The sequence below is a fragment of the Artemia franciscana genome, chromosome 8 (assembly GCF_032884065.1).
Source record: "Artemia franciscana chromosome 8, ASM3288406v1, whole genome shotgun sequence".
Taxonomy (NCBI): domain Eukaryota; kingdom Metazoa; phylum Arthropoda; class Branchiopoda; order Anostraca; family Artemiidae; genus Artemia; species Artemia franciscana.
The window spans coordinates 802,514-825,028 of NC_088870.1; the positions used below are offsets into that span (position 1 = coordinate 802,514).

Sequence of the window (22,515 nt, forward strand, 5' to 3'; positions counted from 1 at the left end):
CAACCACCATATAACCCAACTTAGCCTAACATGATTTATCACTATTTTTGTTTTAACATGTGATATGAGAAATAATTAGAAGGTGTTTGATTTCTATTTGAATACGAAGAAAAGACTTGTATGATTCATGTTTCTTTTAGAAATTGGGAAAAAACTGTACAGCAATGAAAGAACTGAAGGTAAAGGTTTTCCCCTTGCAAAATATGTTAACCATGAATATTCTGCTTATTACGAAGTAATAATTGTTTTACTAACAGATTTTCATTATATGGACCTTATATCCTTAGATTACACCACCATCTATTTTCCAAGAAAGTAAAAAGTCCGTCAATTCGAATTCCATCTGATTAAAATAAAAAAGGACAAACTTCAAATGCGGTCATGCTAGGCTAATTGTATGTATTTAAGCCAATTTTCTGCAATGGTGTAATTAAACTTTTTTTTAATAAACCACCAACGGTTTATTTATTTGAAATTTAACGCCTCAACAAGTTCAGCCAACGGTTATAAACAGTAAAACCATTTGTTTATAATATTAACGAATTTGTTTAATCCAGAGTCTCAACGAGCCAATTATTTGACGCAAAAAAACTTTTCATTACAACTTGGTTCGTCATTACTTCATCCAAAAATACTGGTTAAGCTCAACCACCCCCAGTGGTTGAGCTCAAACGAGTTATTTGGCTGAAACAAAAAAAGGCCTTATGCCACATCTACATTCGGTGTTTTTTGGAAAACTGGGACGGAGAACTGGGTTGTGTAGACCGCTACTGCCGTTTCATTTTTCTGTTTCTGTGCTGGGCACAAAAAAATGACAAAAACGGGCCGGCATGCGAAAAATCAAGAAGTGAAGACGGACTGTTCTGTCTTATGGGAGCTTGGTCAAGCAATAAATTTGAAAATAAAGCCATGTCACTATCAAAGAAAAATGAAAAAGCTTATAAAAACTTCCAGAAATAGTTGAATGAAGAAACTTTTCTGATAATTGAAATAAAAGATTTGAGAAATGGATTTTTTAGAGAGGGTGAGTGGGAAATGTTTCCGGTGCAAAAATTGTTGAAGAATTGGCGTTTTGTGAGTATTAGGAATCTGGCACGGTTTTTTCGAATGGGCAAAACCCAATGGAAAGGTATTCTTTGATGACCATGTTTATGTCAATTTTTTCCTTTTAATTTGTATTGTATTTTCCAATTATTTAAGTGATTCTTTTAATTACTTTTGTATATTGTTTTTTTTTTTCGTTCTTTTTTATCATGGCTGTGCGAGCTATTTGTTTCGAATATACACACACACATACAGACGTGTGAGAATCTTATATTTGGTTTAGAAATAGGAAATGTTGACCTATGATTGTTGAATTATGATTTTAGGCCAAAGCCATAATAAGTGTATCACACAGCTGCATCTGGATTTTTTGAATTTGCTGCGATATTTACCAGTGTAGACTTCTACATGCATCCCAGATTTCCACCCCAGTTTTCCAGAAAACGCCAAATGTAGACGCTGCTTTAACGTTAAAAAAAAGAAAGCTTTTCATCAACCATGGTTGGTTTTTGAACTAAGGGAAACATGGGACTTTTTGGCAAGACAAATATAGATCCGAAAGAGAAAGTAAATGATTTGAGTATTTAACCAACCCTTTTAAATTTTTTTTTTATACATTTGAGTCAAGAGAAATTAATGAAAAATTGCCTATTATTCATAAGTTTTGGTTAGAACATTACAAGCATAGCTTCTTGGGCCTATTAACTGATTTACTTTTGTAATAGTTTTCTTTAGTATTAATAAATTGATTGATTGAACATAGGTTAGACCTGTATGGGGTGACTGCGAAGGTTGAGGCTATGGCACAGAAGAACAGAACATAGAGGGCTGAATTGAAGAACAGAACAGAATAGCCTATTAATTGGTATATGATCTTTTCTTATTACCTTAAATTGCATTGTCTAGCCAAATAAGGAAAACAAGATTCTGTAGAGTTGCTGGTTAGTGATGATGGGTAGCTATTGGCTCAATTACACATGGTAGTCTTTTGTTCAAGATTTAGTAAATTTTGGTTAAAGGGTATTATAGGCTAGTAGAGAAATGAAAGAGGAAGTGCACAGTCAATGCTATCAAGCTCTTTTCAAGAATAATAAATATTGCTATACCCCTCAATGGGGTAAAGGATATCCATAGAGTACCCCAGTTGTATCACTTTGGTATTCACACTCTCAAGAAAGAAACAGTAAAATTCTTGTTAATTGACTTCTTGCTATCTCGGAAAGGGTTTAGGTTAGGAAAATGAAACTTTCATGGATGATTCTACAGACTAAAGTATGTTGTGGGAAGGTATTTTTAAGCAACTACCTCCACTCCTTCTCCCTTATAGAAAGCCCTGGCCTTTGATGATTTTTAAAAATATGTGTGTTATAAAAGTGAAACCTTGCAAAATAGATCTTCTGCTTAATTGAAGTACAACAAAATTGTTTTCGGCTTCATAACTTAGCTCAATTCCATTTTATAAGGTTTTAAAGATATGCAAATACATTTCCTAAATTTTGAAAAAAAAACATTGATATGGCTCAAAATTCTATTCAAATAACAGGAATTACATTTTCAGAACTAAAGGCAAAGAGAAAGCAACTAGTATCTGAAAATTAAGGTAAAATGTTGTTTTGTCAAAATTTCAATAGGTCATGTAGGCAAATTTCACCTGTCATGTAGACAAATTTCAGGGCCCTCTAGAGGGAGAAGGAGTGGAGGTGGGTACTTTAAAATGCCTTCCTGGGACATACTTCAGCCTGTAGACCAATCCCTGAAAGTTTCATTTTCCTAACCTAAACCCTTTCTGATATAGCAAGAAGTCAATTAACTAGAATTTTACCAAAAGAAACATAATATTCTTGAAACAAGTGGTGGAATTTCATGAAAATGTAGCCAGGCAAAGTAAGGGCCAATCATCCCAAATCAAGTAAAAATGACAATGAAATCTGAAGAATAAACTGTAATATTCTAGTTGATTGACTTCTTGCTATCACAGAAAGGGGGTTAAATTTGGAAAATGAAACTTTCAGGGATGGGTCTACAGGCTAAAGTATGTCCTTGGAAGGTATTTTGAAGTACCTACCTCTGCTCCTTCTCCCTCTAGGGCCCTGGCCTTTGATGACCTTCAAAAATCTGTGTGTTATAAAAGTGAAATCTTTCAAAATAGATCTTCTGCTTGAATAAAGTACAACAAATTGTTTTCAGCTTCACAACTTTGCTCAGTCCTAATTTATAAGGTTTTAAAGATATGCATATACATTTCCTAAATTTTGAAAAAAAAAACATTGATATGGCTCAGATTTCTACTCAAATAACAGGAATTGCATTTTCAGAACTAAAGGCAGAGAAAAAGCAACTGGTAACTAAGCATTTAGGTAAAATGTTGTTTTGTCAAAATTTCACTAGGTCATGTAGGCAAATTCCAGGGCTCTCTAGAGGGAGAAGGTGTAGAGGGGGTACTTCAAAATACCTTCACAGAATATAATTTAGCCTGTAGACCCATCCCTGAAAGTTTCATTTTCCTAACCTAACCCCTTTCTGAGATAGCAAGAAGTCACTCAGCTAGAATTTTACCAAATGAACAATATAGTGCCATAAAGGTAAACATATCCTGAAGAAAACTGATCTGTTTTGGTGATGGTTGAATTATGCAAATTTATTAGTTTTGATAAGATTTTTGAAGAAGCTGAATTTCAGCTTGGGAGGGGAAGGTATGGTCTAGGGCAGGGGGGAAACCAAGGTCTAGGAGTGGCAGTTGTCCTCCCTGCCCCATTGCCAATTTTGCCCCTGCCTGAAACTACTTAAAAAAAAAAAATAGTAACTTATATCATTCTTTAAGGTATACTAATCAAATTTACCTAATACCTCCCCCTAATAGACAGGCAATAAGTATACTCACTAAATTTTCCATAGACTAGTCTTGACCAACTTTTTCCAAGTTTAGGCTTAAGCTTAAAGGGCATGCCCACATATTAGGCAGATTGCTAGCTATTTGTGCATTTGGTAATGCTGGAGAGTCATGTCTCTTCTGAACAAAATGCTGATAAAAGTAGCATCATTAGATTTATTATTTTATGCTTCTTTTCAAAATAGGCCTAATAGGTGTTACCTTGACAATACATCCCACTGTCCCCTGGTGTACCCATATATCCCTAATAATACATTTTGTGTTATTATTTCCATGTTTCGATGTGCCTTGTAACAACCTCCAATGTATACATGATCAAGTCATCAATGACTTGCCTCTTGTTGTCCACCATTCCACAATTAAAATGTTTACAGATGATGTAAAGCTCTACTGCTCCTTGAAAAATTCAGATGAAGCTTTGTTGCTTCAAAGAGACTTGGATGCAGTGCACAATTGGTGTAATGCTAACTCCATGTTTGTCAACGAAAATATGTGTAGGGTTGTCCATTACTTTGGCAAAGTAGAACAAAGTTACCAATACCATCTTGCTGGGCATTCAATCTTACCTGTTGAAAATGTCCGTGACCTTGGTGTTCATTTTGATTCTAGTCTTAGGTTTGACAAGCATGTCTCTGAAGTAACTCGTAAGGCAAACTATCAGCTATTATGTCTTAGACGGAATTTCTGTAGGTTTAATCTCTGCTCATTCATTGCCATTTATAAATCAACAGTTTGACTGATACTCGAATACAATTTGTGAGTATGGTATCCATTGAATAAAAATGACAGAGCAAGGGTTGAAAAAATACAGCAAAGAGCAACTAAGCTTGTACCTTATTTGAAACATTTGCAGTATGAAAATAGACTGCACAGGCTAGGATTGTCAAGTCTTCAATTCTGAAGGGATAGGGCAGACATTATTAACACATTCTGTATAATCAAAGGCATTGATAATATAAGTACATCACAGTTCTTCACATTTAATGACACTAACAGGACCCATTATCACCCACATAAATTGTACCCCTCACTTTCAAAAAGGAAAATAGGCCAACATTCATTATACAGCAGGGCATGGAAGCCATGGAATGACCTTCCACCTAAAACATTTCTAACAGATGACATAAATAGATTCAAAACAAAACTAGCAGAACCAAATTTTCAAAGTAAATCATTTTTAAATAATTTATAGTATTATTTGTCAGTGTTTGTTGTAGTTGTTATTTTCATTGATTTGTGTGTGTGTATTATGTTGTCAGTATTGTCATAACTTCTATTTATTATGTTTATTGTGACAAGCTTGAAAGCTTGCCATATTTGGTATTAATAAATAAATAAATAAAAATATCCAATGTAGCCTGAGTAATTCTGTTGAATATTGGACAAAAAAATATTTTAAGTGATCTAAACGTTTGATTAATAATGAAGGAAATATGACAATGGTATTAACATAAATGTGCTGTATATTATAAAATAAGAATTTAATTGTTTTTGAAGTTTTCTTTTAGTTTAAAAGTATAACCTCACCTTTACATGAGATTCCCAGGGGGGTGGGGTATATTGCCAAAAAACAACTATCATATTTGATAAAAGTGTAATATAAGGAATTCTTGCTATTGTCATGTGTACTATTGCTAGTAGATCCCCAGCAATAGTGACAAGACTCTAAAGCCTGGTGAGACCTAGATTAGAGTATGGAATGTGCATTCCATGCCAATCAATAAAACAGAACAGATGGCTCTTGAATCTGTTCAGAGACAGGCAACTAAATTTGTCAAGGGTCTCAAGGATAAAGACTATAGAAGTCAACTGGGAGATGTCAATCATAGCCTAGGGGCCATCCTTCATTGGGGACTGCTCAGCCATGGAAAAGGTTCAATGTAGATTAACCAGAATGATGCCAGGCCTAAAAGGGAAGCCATACAAAGACTGTCTAAAAACTCTTGAACTGCCAAGTCTGTTGTACAAAAATAAGCAAGGAGACATCATCCAGATGTTCAAGATGAAAGCCAAAATAGAAAATCTGCCCTTTGACAAGTTTTTCAGGAAAACAGCTATACACCAAACCAGAGGCCACTCAGAAAAGGTGTACAAGCCAGAAGCCAGAAAACATACCTTTGCAAACATTTTCTCAGTGCAAGCAGTCAATACATGGAACAACCTGCCTGAACATACCATCAAACACCAAACATCAATAGCTTCAAAAACAGAATTGACAGGTCCTGAGAGAAACACAACAACAAATTTAACACATTTGCTGAGTGGTCAACATAACTTAAAGATCAACTGACTACAACCCCATCAAGCAAACAGAGGGCATCAAACTGGCAGGTCAACTGCCAGATGGTGCTGAACAACTTTAAGTAAGTAACTGCAGAGCCTGAAGCTTCTAACTCTGACATACCATTAATGCAGAGGCAATATGATAATGACCTATAAGTTGCTCAAGTCTGATAACAAAGATATGTTGAACCTCCCCAGTTGTCAAATATCTGATGTCATTCAGCAAAGCTGCTCTGCAAACTTGCCAAAACAAGAAAGAGAAACAATTTTTCTACAATTGAATCTTAAGTCTGTAGAAGAGCCTAAGTGAGATGATAGTGAGAATTACAACAGTTGATAGCTTCAAATCAAATTTTGTCAAGAACTAGGCGACAAAACCTTGGCTCATTCAATAGGATGCAGCAGATATCCTGTAGCCCTTCATCACTAACTGGCATATACTGGATTTGTCCATATTGCTAGCAAACACAATTTAAGGTAAAGGAATCTTATTGTACTATTTTGATTTTATTTAAGCATTTCCTTCAGAAGATTCCTTGCTCCCCTGTATTAATATACATTTTAAATTTTTAGCATTGTACACAGTTAAAGTATTGAAACAATATTTAGAAAGTTTAAATAGATGAAAAGAAAGTTAGTCTGCTGTCTATGTGGTATCATAGACGTTGCACTATGATATAACCATCAAGTTGGTGATTTGCTGTCCATTTGGTATGTTTTTTACCCTAGGCTATATTCAAAAATTTGCTGTTTTTTGTTTTGTTTTTTTGTCAAAAAAAATTTTCAGCTTTTTACTAGTTTTTGTTTTCTTTCTCAGGAAGTAATAGAGTTAAGTGAATAGTATTCCATAAATGTTTCTACAGCCTAGACTATGCCCAAGAAAATATTTGAAGGATCTATCTTCATCATCACCCCCCTTCCCCATCACTGAAAGAAAACTTGCCTCTGATAAACTTGAACGTGTGGTATAAGAGCAAATCTGTTAATATTCTAGAGTTATAGCTCTTCTAAAGAAAACACTGTAATAATAGAAGAGTGTACTATTGAATAACCCAATCAATTCTTTTGGGAAAAAGTGGCCAAAGCCTGAACTATTTTCATATGTTCATAATTCTGGCTGTACTTTCACAATATGACTACCATATTCAAGTTTCTAATGGTTTTTGTTGAGGGATCACTAAAATCTCTAGGTTTGCATAGATTTATTTATTAGGAATTTTATCAATCCATACAAGAAGCCCAGTGGGTTTACAAAAAAACAGTAGGATCATATTGATTTACCCCTTAACAAAAGTTCTCAGGATTCTATTTCTGTCCAAGATTGAGGCACTCTTCCACTTCTTATCATCAACTAGACAAGGCAGCAGGTTAGAGTTAAATTTTGAAATATACTCAATACTCTTGTGGAAATGCAGGAATTATAAAGCCAACAAAATCCTCTTCATTGTTTACCCTGTGCCACTATATAATAGGCTCTCAGATGCCACATGGACATGGACATGGGACACTTCTTTTCATCACACGTTGTTAACAGTTGGAACAAACTCTCTAATGAAACAGTTACTGCTGAATGTGTTAACGTTTTCGAATTAAGGCTAGATGCTAAATGGACTTCCAGAGAGTATAAACTCAATTGGAATACTGCTGAAGATGGAACAGCACCTGGTCACTAATGAATTATGTATACAACTCAAGTCATCATTCTGGAGCTCTACAAGGAGAAATTCTTAGATTGCTCATAGCTGTAGTTTAAGGTAATTTGAGGTAAATCTAAAAAAAAGTTAATTGTAAGGAGGCTCTATGTTATTGGAAATATAAGCAAATTTTATGATCTGTCTTGATTTATTTGGCTTAATCTTCAGTTTCATTGAATACCTATATCCCAGACTGCTTGTACCATCATCAAAGTCTCATCCTATTGATTTTATTTTTGAAAATTATATTTTCCCTAATATTTTCTGGTGATCATCCTTCACTTGAATTAGGATTCCATTTCATGCTTCAAATCCATTTTCAGTATTTAATCACACCTATAGTTTTCAAGTTTTACCCCATCAGCCGTTGAGGCTAAAATTCAATTTATTAAAGAATAGAAAACATCCAGGATCTGATGATTTACCTCCTGAACATATGCATCACAGAAACCACAAATTAATATAACATTTGGTACTTTTACTTAAAACTTATATAATTCAGCAGTATTTACCCAATACCTTTCATAAAGGTTTGCATACATGAAGAGCATTACCTTCATCACATGAAGGCCATTCAATTTTTATAGTTATTATATCCTTGATTGTCTTGATTGTCTCAAACAGTCAAAGAAAAACCTTTACGTTTGTGCAATTGACATTCATAAAGCTTTCAAATCAATTTTGTGTTCTCATGCTATTTTGTCTCTTTTAAGGAATGGAGCACACCCTTTTATTTGTGGTGAATGCTCTCGACATTTTGATATTCGTTAATATTTTCGTTTCTTTTTGTGAAGAGTGTAAGTTTTTTCTATATCTCTAATTTGCTTCTTTAGTGGTCATTTTTTTCTTGTTTTTTTTTTACAAAATGATAAAAAAAATTACCATTAGTATCCTGTTATAATGCATTTGACTCGTTAACAGTACAGCTACCTGTTAACAAAAGAAATGCAATCAACCAAGAGATGAAAAACAACAAAGAAATATATTTAATAGGGTGATTCCTGGAATCATTAGTGAAGGTTAGGTGTATAATTAGAGTAGCATATGTTATAAAACAACAAAAAGAGAAATCACCAATGCAACAGCACAAACACATTAAAAAAAAAGGGAGACAGAAGGAGAAAAGGAAGACTGTTTTCCTAAATTAGTGATTAATATAGACCAGCACTTGAATGAGGCCTTAACCCTACTCATCCATACAATCACATAGGTAAAACAGCATAGCCATACACAATCAACCATAAAGAATAATCCATGGACAGGCAGTCATGTCGTCAATAAGTATAAGTCGTCATTTACCAAACAATAAAAACAATAAAGACAAATAATTCAAAGGCAACAACCCAACACAAGGGCTCATCAGGAGAATACATTTGCCTGTAGGGTTTCGGCACTTTAAATTCTCAATGTTTGAATATAGTACTCAACATTAAGAAAATTTTTGAATATAGTATTCTTAAGTTATCTGATTGTACTGTTATCTTTTTTTTTTATGTTTCATTTATAAGACCTGTAACTCTAGAATATTACCACAAAACTTTCCCAAGCATGTATACCACTTACACAAAGCCCAAAGAAAGTATTTTATCTGCATAAATTTTCTAAATTAAGATTTAAAATGAAAAATTCCTAATGTAGCTTTGAAATATACATATTCTATTGAATTTATGTTTTCTAGTGAAAGCAGACTCACGCCAAAATTAAGGAAAACATACTGAATTTCAAAGCACCAATGACATTTAGGAAAGGGGAGTTGGATTTTGATTAAGCTCTCTTCTTGATTTTAGGGGGGCCTCAAATCAGTGACCAATATTTATATTGATTTTAACTGTACAAAATGCTATAGGTCTGTGTACTTGCAGTTAAAGGTATACATTAGGGGATTCATTTAAGTTGTCAATTTTCAACGGAATCTCTTCTTCAGGGTTGGTAACACCTAACTGGCGTGTAACATACCTATTGCTTGTCCGCAGTCGTAAACGCAGCAAAAACTTAGCATACTTGTTGTACCATAATCAACAATGTTGTACAATGGTCAGCTAAATCAACGCCTTCACCGTGGTTCTCTGCTTCAACCAAAGCAGATACCAAAGCAGAAAGGGCATGACCACACCCAAGGGAGACTGAAAACCGAACTGGTGGGCCTCCACTCTGCATTTAGTTCGCAAACTCATCAATTATCAAATTGTCAAAAACTTTGCAAAATAAAATTGAAGTTGGTATGGGGCGAGAAGACAAATACTCAGAAGGAGGTTTATTCCTCTTAGGGATGGGAGTCAAACATCCAAATGAAAAAGAATCAGGGACAAATCCCAAACCAAATATCATTCGGTAAAGGATAACTAAGTGTTCCGTAAACAGTTCATCACGCAACAAAAATTGCTGTGCTGAAATCTCATCAAATCCTCTAGAATTTCTTTCTTCAGTTTACCAATTGTAGAAATAATCAGGCGCTTTGTAATAATCAGTTTCGGACGAGAGGCATGCTTCAAAAGTCTTGGAGTTTCACTTCATAACTAATTTGCAGTCATAGATCTAGAGCTGCTTATTATTTTTTTATAATGTGAAGAAAGTGTTATACAAGATGGTATTTGACTTAGCGTAACTTTTACAAGACTTGATCACAACTCATTTGGCCACAACCAAGCTTCATCTGAACAAGACGAAATAATTGAGCTCCAATGCAAAGGAAGCTGCTTTGTAAACTGGCGTTTAGTATAAATGTACAGTTTGTGCAGCGACCCATCGCGCGGTTTATCCTCTTTGATCTAAACTGAGAGCCAAAACCTTGCAGAAAAGAAAGCATTTTGCAAATTATGATTGGTTCACCAACCGGGCTCTTCGTTTCCGCCTTTTACTTGCCTAAAAGGTACTGCTGATTGCTCTGCAAGAGCTAGGGCATGTGTAAGTTCACTACAATAAACATTCAGCCTATTTTGGCAATCACGCGTATTCTTTCTTCAACTCCACATCAACAAATCAAACAGTATACAAATTTTCGTGAGAACATCATTGCACGCTTGCTGGAAAAGATCTGGATACGCCTTGTCCCAATCATTAGCATAAAATACAGATTGTCTTTTTTTGGAAGCTGGTTAGAAGAAGGGCTGCAATCACCAACCTGAGCACTGAAAGACAAAGGAACATGATCTGAGGTGAAATTGGATTCATTAACGGCAACTTCAACGATAGTTTGGATGACGTATGCCAAACATGGTCTAAGTTAGATGTACTATCTCAATTATGGACATAAGTAAAATTCTCAGTCTTCAGTGCAATTACATAATCATCATTGAACAGACCAAAAATGATACTTGAGCTATTAAAATCACCAAACAATAAATTTGGTCGGTTAGATCACAATTGAAGCCAATAGTAATACCGCCTAAACCCTGCTCTTTTATTTTTAGCAAGTTTTTAGAGAACCGAGCCATACTAATGGCAAAAAGTCTCTCAGATCGGTCGTCACGATAGTTCGTGGGCAGATTAATGTTTAGCACAACAAAATTCCGAATTCTAATTGCAAAAGATCACTTGCTGAATCAAAAATAGACGAAGGAAAACATGACTTCACAAAGGTTACTAGACCACCACAAGGCCGGCCATAAAACTGAGAGTGGTGTGCAGCGACTGAGAACTCTTTATGACGAAAACTCTGACACACAAAAAATCAATAAGCTCTTGTATATAATCTTAGGCTATATTTAGCCTAGTCAAGAGGGGTGGGGACTGGTATTCAAAAGTCTAACAACAGCATTTATTATATTAAGCAAAAAAGATTGTAGTGGATTGTTTTTTTGTATCAGTAGCATTTTGCAAAAGTATTTATTTGAGGATCTTATGGTTTATTTCTTCCTTTTTTCTATCTGATTTTTAGCCCTATTATAAACAATAACTTACATTTCTAGACAGCAAGGCTTTTTGCAATCTTGAAAAGCTGTTAAGTAAGAAATGTGAAACTTTTCGTAACAAGCCTTGTCCTTGGTCTCTTCTTAACCACACATTGTAATAACAAAAAACGGTACTCTTTGATCCTCCATTGAACACTGTTTCCAAAAACAAAGGTTGTTAGTATGACAATTTCAACTTGTTCCCTCCCCTAGCGGCTTACTCATGCACTAACTAAGAGTTTTTTAATGTAGAATAGTTGTTTTTCTTTTCTGGTTCTATTTAATCATTCTCTGCGTGGTGACAAGAAGCTGATATTTGGTGAAGTCAGACAAGTGGTTCTAGGGTATTTTGAATAGTTTTAGGCAGTGTTCCTTCTCATGGTTAGCATCACTTTTATCCTTGTTGAAAAATGGTGTCTTAAGAGCATGTTTATTATGCAAGTTTTGTTTGAGAAACTAATGAGTATTTATTTTCTGCAAACACTCTAGCCACTGAATCAATTCTAAAAGGCTAAATTCGTCTTACCAACGTAAAAAGTAAAGATGCAACTTAAAACAAACACAATTATTATGTTGTAGATTATTCAAGGTATGCCTACAAAACCTGCCCAAATAAACTGATTTGTTATTTTTTTTTTCCAGTTATACAGAATGTTAACAACTAATGCTTTACTAAAAACATAAAACTGATCCCAAAATATAGGATGTTTCTCTCAGGAGTAGAAGATTTGATAAGCACCATGCAGAGAATCAAGCAATAATTAATACGGTTTTACAATAACCATAATATTAGTACCTTATAAATTGGTCTTTAAAGTCCTTAATGGTCCCTCTAATGGCAGTAGTTCTCTTAAAAAATCTGTATTTTCTCAAAAAGTCCCCATTTTCCCTGTTTCATCTACCCAACACAGTGCCCTTCTGATTTATGATTTCTCATTGCTTCTTGATAGGTATGTTATTACCTGCCTTGTTGTCTTTCTTTCATGGTGTGATGTAACTATGTTGATTAGATTGTAGCTTCTCTTGATTCCGAAATTTGAAATAGTTTAGAATTAAATAGATTTTTCACCAAATGTGCATCATTGTATATGAGATTATGGATGACGTCATAATCGTAGGTTGTATATCATAGATGATGTTAAAAGTAAAATATGTTAAAAGGTACTCTGCCCAACAATGAAAAGGTAGCTAAGGTGGTTTGTTTTTTACTATTCCTGCTATGAAAAAGCCGAATGCTTTTCCTGGTGTGTCGTATACATTACATTTCTAATCCAGAAACAACCAGGCATGTTCCATGGCATATACTCCCTGAAATATCTAAATTATGCATCATCATATTTGTTGTGCTATCCTTTATTCTTAAGTCATAGGGTGGTAAATCTTCATTTCAATTGAATTAAGAAATTATGTCTTGAATTAAATTCCTTCTTTTATTTATCAGAGATAGTCAGGGAGCCACATGAGAGAAATGTTGATATTTTAGGTTTTGGATGATCAGCAAGCAATAGAAGGTTTGAGAACCCTATATGATGTAATCAGTCATGCTGAATACGAAAATCAATGTTACATAGTCGATAAATTGGTGCTATATTCCCATTTCTACAAATTCCCTAAAATACTATCTCCAATGACAAAAATTGCTTTAACATTAATAATGCATTCCAAATGCTCCTAAACTGCTCATTTGTTAGTCAAATTAAACGAATTTTCTTAAGTTTAAAATAATTTTCCCCAAGCTGCTGTATCTCTGGCTGTTCAATTGTAATCTTTAAGAAATGACTAAAATATACCATACTTTACATACGTTTTGGGAAAATTTTTGATCCATCTTGAAAATTTGCCTTTATAAATATATTTTTTATTAGTTGATTAGGTAGAACATAAGTCATTCTACAAAATGAGTGATCTAGAAACTATATAACCCTTTTCGTTTTTGAACTGTTAGTGTAAGACGCAGAGAGACCCAACTTTTGGTCGAATAACCATAGGCAATTATTAAACACTTCTTGGTAACGAACTGTTAGCAAGGAGCCACCCGGCTCAATAGTAACCAAAACTCTAAAAAACAGAATGTTGGTACCAATAGGTACATAAAAAGAATCGGATTTTTATGCTGGTTTCAAATATATAAGTTTTGTAAAGTTTAACCTTACCCATCAAAAGTTACCAAAATTAATCTCTCTTCCTCCACTGTGTAATGTCGCATGTTCAAGCAACCAATGGGGCAATGGTATGAGGAATCGTAATCGACAAACTGGCATACGCAGACAACATCGAAATGCTCACTGGATCCGTTGCTGAACTCCAAACCAAAGCAGATAACCTGGAAGTAGTTACACGAACCTTCGGAATGAAAATCAGCGAGGATAAAACGAAAGCCATACGAGTGTCAAGGTTCAACTACCCATCCCCACCAAAAATAAAGCTTATTGGAGCGGAAGTAGAATCGGTAGACGGTTTCACGGGTGCCAGATCACGAGCGACAATAATCACTCAGTGAAAATCAAAAGACGCCTTGTTCTGGGTAGTGCCGGCTTCGAAGTTCTGATGCCAATATGGAAGCAAAATTGAAGCTACGTGAAGCTAAAACTTAAACTATTCTGCTCCATCATCATTCCTATAGCTATGTGCGGCTGTGAAACGTGGACATTCAGAGTAGATGACTCCAAGCGACTCGCCGCTTTTGAGACAAAGGTGCTGCGTCGAATCGCTGGCATAACATACGTAGATCGAGTATCAAATGCTGACCTACTAGAAAGACTGCATTATAACACTAACATCCTGGACAGGGTTCCTGTCCAACAATTGAGGTGGCTTGGCCACGTCCAGGGCATGTCCAACGACCAACTACCAAAAATTGCCTTTGAAGGTCGCATCCACCGTTCTCGCCCTCCCGGTCGTCCTCCGAAACGCTGGAAGGAGAACTTCTCCGACTGTGATCTCCCTGGTCTTCTCAGAATGGTAAAAAACAGAGCAGTATAGGCCACACATATATTCGCTCGTTAGGAGAGAGGCCCTGAGACGACCACCAAGTCCAGATGGGACTTAAGTCAAGTAAGTCATCAAAAGCTACAAGCCTGAAAAAATTTGCCTCATTTTCGAAAAAAGGGGGAGAAACGTCCCCTTAAAGTGATAGAATTTTAATGAAACTCACACCATCAGACTCAGCGTGTCAGAAAAACCCTATTGCTCTTATCCGCAAAAACGTAGAATTTTGTATTTTTTTGCCAGAAGAAAGATCACAGATGCGTGTTCATTTGTTTTTTCGAGGGGTGATCGTATCGATACAGTGGTCCTAGAATAGCGTGAGGATCTTACATCGAAGAATCTTTCCCATTAAGGATGTCTTCATTGGGAAGGGAACATTTCTATGAAGAGGGCGCCAGATTTCCCAGCATTATTTAAAAGTAATCAAAAATCTAATTGAAAAAAAACGAGATTTTCAATTGAAAGTAAGGAGCAACATTAAAACTTAAAACGAACAGAAATTATTACATATATGAGGGGTTTGTTTCTTATTCAATACCTCTTTAGGCTGAATTTTTTTTTTAGTACTTTCAAAAGAGCTATCAATTCTGGTTGAACGACATTTTTAATTCAGGAGTCATTCCTAAGAGTTGGAACAAAGTTAGAACTTTATCAAACAGTACGAACTGTAGTAAGGAGCGACACGGCTCGATAGTAACCGAAACTCTAAAAAATGGAATCTTGATACCAATAGTTACATCAAAAGAATCACATTTTAATGCTGATTTTAAATATATAAGTTTCATCAAGATCAGTTACACCCATCAAAAGTTACGAGCCTGAGAAAATTTGCCTCATTTTAGAGAAGAGGGGGAAACACCCCCTAAAAGTCATACAATCTTAACAAAAATCACACCATCAGATTCAGCGTATCAAAGAACCATATTGTAGAAGTTTCTAGCTCCTATGTACAAAAATGTGGAATTTCGCATTTTTTTTTGCCAGAAGACAGATCACGGATGCGTGTTTATTTGTTTTTTTTTGTTTTTTTTTTTCCCAGGGGTGATCGTATCGACTGAGTGGTCCTATAATGTCGCGAAAGGGCTCATTCTAACGGAAATTAAAAGTTCTAGGGCCCTTTTTAAGTGACCAAAAAAATTGGAAGGCACCTAGGCCCCCTCCCACGCTCATTTTTTCGCAAAAGTCACCGGATCAAAATTCTGAGATAGCCATTTTATTCACCATTAGTCGAAAAACCTAATAACCATGTCTTTAGGAACGACTTACTCCCCTGAAATCCCCGTAGGAGGGGCTACAAGTTACAAACTTTGACCTGTGTTTACATATAGTAATGGTTACTGGGAAGTGTACAGACGTCTTTAGGGGGATTTTTTTGTTTCGGGGGAGATTTGAGGGGGGGTACGTGGGAGGATATTTCCATGGAGAAACTTGTCATGGGGGAAGAAGGGGAAGAGAATTTCAATGAAGGGGGCACATTATTTGCTAGCATTATTTGAAAAAAACAATGAAAAAATAAATATGAAAAGTTTTTCTACTGAAAATAAGGAACAACATTAAAACTTAAAACGAACAAAAATTATTACGCATACGAGGGGCTTACCTCCTCGTTATACCCTACTTTTTACGCTAAAGTATTTTTAGTAATTTCAACTATTTATTCGACGGCCTTTGTGATTCAGAGCTCATTCTTAAGGAATTGGGACAAAATTTAAGCTTTAGGGTAAAGAGCGAGGTATCGACGAGGGTTGAACCCCCTCATACACACAATAAAAACATACGAATATAGAAGTTCGTTACGTAAATTAACTCGTAAGTTACGTATATTATTTACCAATGAAAACGTTTGTAAAAAAAATTAAAAGTCGTAGTTTCTTTTTTAAGTAATCGAAAAATTGGAGGGCAACTAGGCCTCCTCCATCGCTCCTTTTTCTCCAAATCTTCCGATTAATTGCAATTAATTAATATGCAAATTTCATTTTAATTATTTATGAGCGGAGACTTGGCCGCCCTGGCCGAGTGGGTTGGTGCGCTGGATTCGATATCCCTTGTCTGAGAGGACGCGGGTTCGAATCCCAGTGTACCCAATTCTTCAGTTTGGGACGGGGGTCAGTGGTGTGACTCTGTAAGCTTAGCCAGAGTCGACCCAGCTCTAAATGGGTACCTGGAGAAATCTGGGGAAGGTAAACAGGAAGGGTGTGCGAAAGCACAGGTTGGCTGGCCCCCAGCCCCCCATTGCACTTCCTGGCTGAAGGGCCAAGAAACGGAGATCAGCACCGCCGGTACGGACTGTAAAGTCTAATGCCGTATCCTTTACCTTTTTTTTTATGAGCGGAGAGCCAAGATCAGAACATGTATTAATTCAAAAACGTCCAGAAATTAAATAAAAAAAACAAGTTTTTTTAAATGAAAGTAAGGAGCAACATTAAAACTTAAAACGAACAGAAATTACTCCGTATATGAAAGGGCTTTTCCTCCTCAATGCCCCGCTCTTTACGATAAAGTTTCTTACTGTTTTAAAAATAGAGTTAAGAGAAAGAGTCAAAATAATTGCTGTAAATTACAAAATCTGTTAAAAATAAAAAAAAAAGTAAAAAAAAATCCAAAATAGCTCTAGAACAAAAATTATTTTTAAAAATACCAAAAAATACTTGAAACAATTCCAAAATAATTATGAAATATTAAAAAAAATTGCTGCAAAATACAAAATACTGGTTAAAAAACTCAAAAAGTCTAACTACATCCAAAATACTTCTTACAGAATACAAAAAAGTTTGAACCAAATCCAGAATAGTTCTTAAAAAAACAAAAATAATTCTTACAAAATAGAACAGTTGTTACAAAATCTAAAATTGTCCTTACAAAATACAATAATACTTTAAACAAATCTAAAATAGTTCTAACAGAATAAAATAGTTGCTGCAAAATACGAAATACTGGCTACAAAACATAAAAATTCTATCCACATCTAAAATAGTTCTTAGAGTATACAAAAAGTTGAAACAGAATCCGAAATAGTTTTTACTATCCAAAATACTTCTTACAAAACGGAAATTACTCCTACAAAATACAAAAGTACTGTATAAATTCAAAATAGTTCTAACAGAATAAAAAATAATTGCTTCAATATAAAAACACCTATTATAGAATACAAAATTCTAACAACATCTAAAATAGTTCTTACAGAATACAAAAAGTTCAAGCAAAATCCAAAGTAGTCCTTACAAAACAGAAATAATTCTTACAAAATAAGAGAAGTTCTAACAAATCCTTTCTTACATTACGAATTCGTCAGAACTTTTAAAAAACTAAAAGAAGCGGAAATTTCTTCAAATTCTTCAATTTCAGGTTTCGACATAGTGTCAATGTATACGAGTATTGATGTAAAAGCCGCAGAAATTCTTCTTGAAAGAAAGATACTAAGAAATTTGGACTTAATTAGTGGTGAAATATTTTTGGAAGTCGGTGTAATTATGAATTTAGCTAGGTTGTACAACACGTTCTCTTATTTTTTTTCAATTCAGAGGGTTTTTTTGTCGAACAAGTAAATGGTTTACCCATGGGGGCTCCTTTAAGTCCTTTATTAGCAAATTGTTTTGTAGAAAATATTGAGACAATAGCGTTAGATTCATACTTTTTTAAACATAAATTTTGGGGGAGATGTATGGATGACATAATTTCAGCATGGAATTATGGGGTGGAGGAATTAAAAAGTTTTTTTAGAACATCTTAATTTTTGGGGAGGTGATTTAAAATTTACAATAGAATTAGAAGAAGATAATCAACTTCCTATTCTGGATGTTCTTCTTTTAAAAAATGAAAATAGTCTGGATTTTAAGATTTACAGAAAACCTACTAACAATAACAGATTGTTGTCGTTTTTCTCCGGTCATGCTCGCCAAGTAAAAATTGGTTTAATCATATCCTTAACTGACCGCATATTTATAATTTGCTCTCTAAAATTCATTGAGGAGGAATTATTGTTGTTAAAAGAGATTTTAATGAGTAACCATTATCCAGGTCGGTTAATTGACCAGACTTTTCGAAAAGAAGGAAAACATTTCTAGGATTTTCTGACGACATTCTGGAAACAACAGAAAAGAAAGATATTTTTGTTCTCTATCATATGTTCCAGGGTTGAGTGAAAAACTTAAAAGAATTTTACAAAATAATGGCTTAAAGATAGCTTTAAGAGGTAGTAATACTTTGGCTAGTATTTTAAATTCTGGAAAGGATCGAACTTCCGTAGAGCAACAAAGTGGGGTTTATAAAATCCCATTTACTTGTGGAAGCTCTTATGTGAGACGTACTAACCAGAATTTAAAAATGAGATTGCTACAACATCACAATTCTATTTCAAAGTCTTTAAAGCAAAATACCAAACCTGAAGATTTCACGTCGGCCCTTTCGGAACATATCTATAATTATCCAAATCATTTTTTTTTGTTTGAAAATGTTTCTTTAATCTATAGAGACCAAAGTTTAAAGCAAATTTTCAGGGAAACAATCGAAATTAAAAAAAAAATTATTCAAGAATAATTCCATAAACAGAGATACGGGTGAATTTGGATTGAACTCAATTTATGATAATTTACTGAGGTCAAATAAAGTAAATATCACCTCACCTAAGAGCTATGACCTCTTTCCACGTAATATGTCAGATAAATCTAATGAACCGGAACCGAAAAGGTGAAAGAGATTTGCTTCCGCTGTTGCATTGAAAAAATAAGAGCAATAAACTATATGTAATCCTCCTAAATACCTCGCTCTTTATGCTAAAGTATTTTTAGAACCCCTCATATGCGTAATAATCTCTGTTCGTTTTAAGTTTCAATGCTAGTCCTTACTTTCAATTGAAAAGAACTTTTCCATGTTTATTTTTTCATTGTTTTTTTTATAGTAATTTTAGAAAATCCTGCGCCCTTTTCATTGAATTTCTGTTCCCCCATGACATATTTCTCCAAGGAAAGATCCTCCCACATAGCCCCCTCCCCTCAACCCTACCCCCAAACCCAAAAAAATCCCCCTGAAAACCTCTGTACACTTCCCAATAACCATTATTATATGTAAACACTGGTCGAAGTTTGTAACTTGCAGCCCCTCCCCCAGGGACTGTGGGGGAGTAAGTCATTCCCAAAGACATAGTTATTATGGCTTTTGATTATGCGGAACAAGATGGCTATCTCAAAATTTTGATCCGTTGACTTTGGAGAAAAAATGAACGTGGGAGGGGGCCTAGGTGCCCTCCAAGTTTTTTGGTCACTTAAAAAGTGCACTAGAACTTTTCATTTCCGTTAGAATGAGCCCTCTTGCGACATTCTAGGACCACTTGGTCGATAAGATTACCCATTGGAAAAAAACAAACAAATAAACACGCACACGTGACTTGTCTTCTGGCAAAAAATTCGAAATTCCACATTTTTGTAGATAGGAGCTTGAAATTTTTGCTATAGGGTTCTCTGATACGCCGAATGCCATGGTGTGATTTCCCTATTTTCCAAAATAAGGCAAAATTTCTCAGGCTCGTAAATTTTGATGACAAAGACTAAATTTGATGAAACTTATATATTTAAAATCAGCATGAAAATCCGATTCTTTTGATGTATATTTTAGCATCAAAATTCCGTTTTTTAGAGTTTCGTTTACTATTGAGCCGGGTCGCTCCTTACTATACAGTTCGTTACCACGAACTGTTTGATATCCGGTTACTTTTTCTGATATCAAACAAATTTGATATGTGTCGACTGGGTACACAGTATCGGTGTGCTGGATATCCAGTCATGTTTTCTACTATCCAAGTGCTGTCATCTATTCCACTATAGTTACAAATGCCTACATAAGGATTTTTTTTACTGATAAGTTACATTAGACTACCTGCTTTCAAGCTAGGTTAAGTTGATTTTACTTATTGTGGCGCCAAAGTGAAGCTAAATGAATTTAGCTTGAAAGCAGGTAGTCTAATTTAACCTGTCAGTTAAAAATTACTTTTGCTGTTGCTGACAGACGAGCACTAAGTACCCTTTCCACACATATCAAATATTTTTGGTGTCGAAATGGGTACCCGGATACTCAGGATTTTGTTAGAACCTTATTGTTTTGTAGAATTATTTTTGTTTTGTATGCACTATTTTGGATTTAGCTTAAACTTTTTGACCTTGTAATAACTATTTGAATGTTGTTAGAATTTTTTCAGAAGTATTCTGTATTTTACAGGAACTATTTTTTATTCTGTGGATTTGTGTAAAGTATTTTTTGTATTTTGTAAGAATAATTTCAGTTTTTGTAACAACTATTTTGGATTTTGTTAGAACTTATTACAGTTTGCAAGAATAATTTCTGATTTGTAAGAATTATGTTTGAGCTTTTTGCATTCTATATGAACTATTAGGGGTGTTTTTGAAATTTTTGTGATTTTTAGCAACTGTTTAGTATTTTCACTAATTGTTTTTCATTGTATTGGAACTATTTTGGATTTGTATAGGTTATTTTTGTATTTTATAAGAATTATTTCTGGTTGGTAAGAACTATTTTTGGTTTTGTTTTAACTTTTTATATACTTTAAGAACCGTCTTCGATGTTGTTGGAATTTTGTGTTTTGTAAGTAGTATTTAGTGTTCTGCAACGACCATTTTCTATTCTGTTAGAACTATTTTAGGTTTGTGTGAAGTATTTTTGTATTTTGTAAAAATAATTTTCATTTTGTAGCAACTATTTTGATACTATTAGAATTTTTATATTTTGTAAGAAGCATTTTTGTTTTGTAAAAACCGTTTTTTTTTAACTTTGTACATTCTATAAGAATTATTTTTGACGTTTTTAGAATGTTTGTGCTTGTAACAAGTGTTTTTGCAGCAAGTACTTTTTATTCTGTTGGAGCTATTTTGGATTTGTGTAAAGTATTTTAGAATTTAATTACAATGATTTTGTTTCGTAGGAACTGTTCTGGATTTTTTTTGAGCCTTGGGTATTCTCTAAGAATTATTTCATTTTCTAAGAACTATTTTGGCTTTAGTTGAACTTCTTGTATTTTGTAAGAAGTATATTGGATGTTCTTAGAATTATTGTGTTATTTTAACAAGTATTTTGCATTTTGCAGCAACTATTTTTGTTTTTTTTAGAACTATTTTGTAACGTATTTTTGTATTTGCAAGGGTTATTTCTCTCTGTAAGAAGTGTTTTGGAAAGAAGTGTTCTGTTAGAACTTTGTGTGTGTTTTGTAAGAATCATTTTGTTTTGTAAAAGCTATTTTCGATTGTTTTTTTTTATTTGTGCATACCATAGGGACTATTTTGGATTTTTTTCGAATTTTTGTATTTTTCAGGAACTATGTTATATTTTGTTAGAAGTCATCTGGTTTCCATGAAGTATTTTTGTATTTTGTAGGAGTACTGTTTCTTTTCTTAAGAACTATTTTGGATTTCTTAGAACTTTTTGTATTTTGCTATAAATATTTTTGTTTTTGTAAGTTCTATTTTTGGATCTTTTTCGTTTTTTTTGTATTTCGTAAGAACCTTTTTGAAGGTTGTTTGAATTTTGTTTTTTGTAACAAGTATTTTGTATTTTGCATCAACTTTTGGCGTTTTGTACGATTTTTTTTTGTTTTGCAAGAACAATTTTGGATTTTGTTTCAACGTTCTTGTATTCTTTAAAAACAATTTGGATGTTTTTAGAATTTTTGTGTTTGGTATTTTTTGCAGCTACTATTTTTTTATTTTGTTTGAACTATTTT

At 34.1% G+C, this 22,515-nt stretch overlaps 1 protein-coding gene across 1 annotated transcript in view; it reads left to right on the top strand.

Moving 5' to 3' along the window:
- Nucleotides 1–1,431: 1,431 nt before the first annotated feature.
- LOC136029858 (charged multivesicular body protein 3-like) overlaps nt 1,432–22,515 on the top strand; it is a gene marked incomplete at its 5' end in the record, with an annotated part of 82,956 nt that continues 61,872 nt past the window's right edge. Inside the window, 1 exon segment of the mRNA XM_065708313.1 lies at nt 1,432–1,611. Within this exon segment, the coding sequence (XP_065564385.1) occupies nt 1,570–1,611 (42 nt within the window).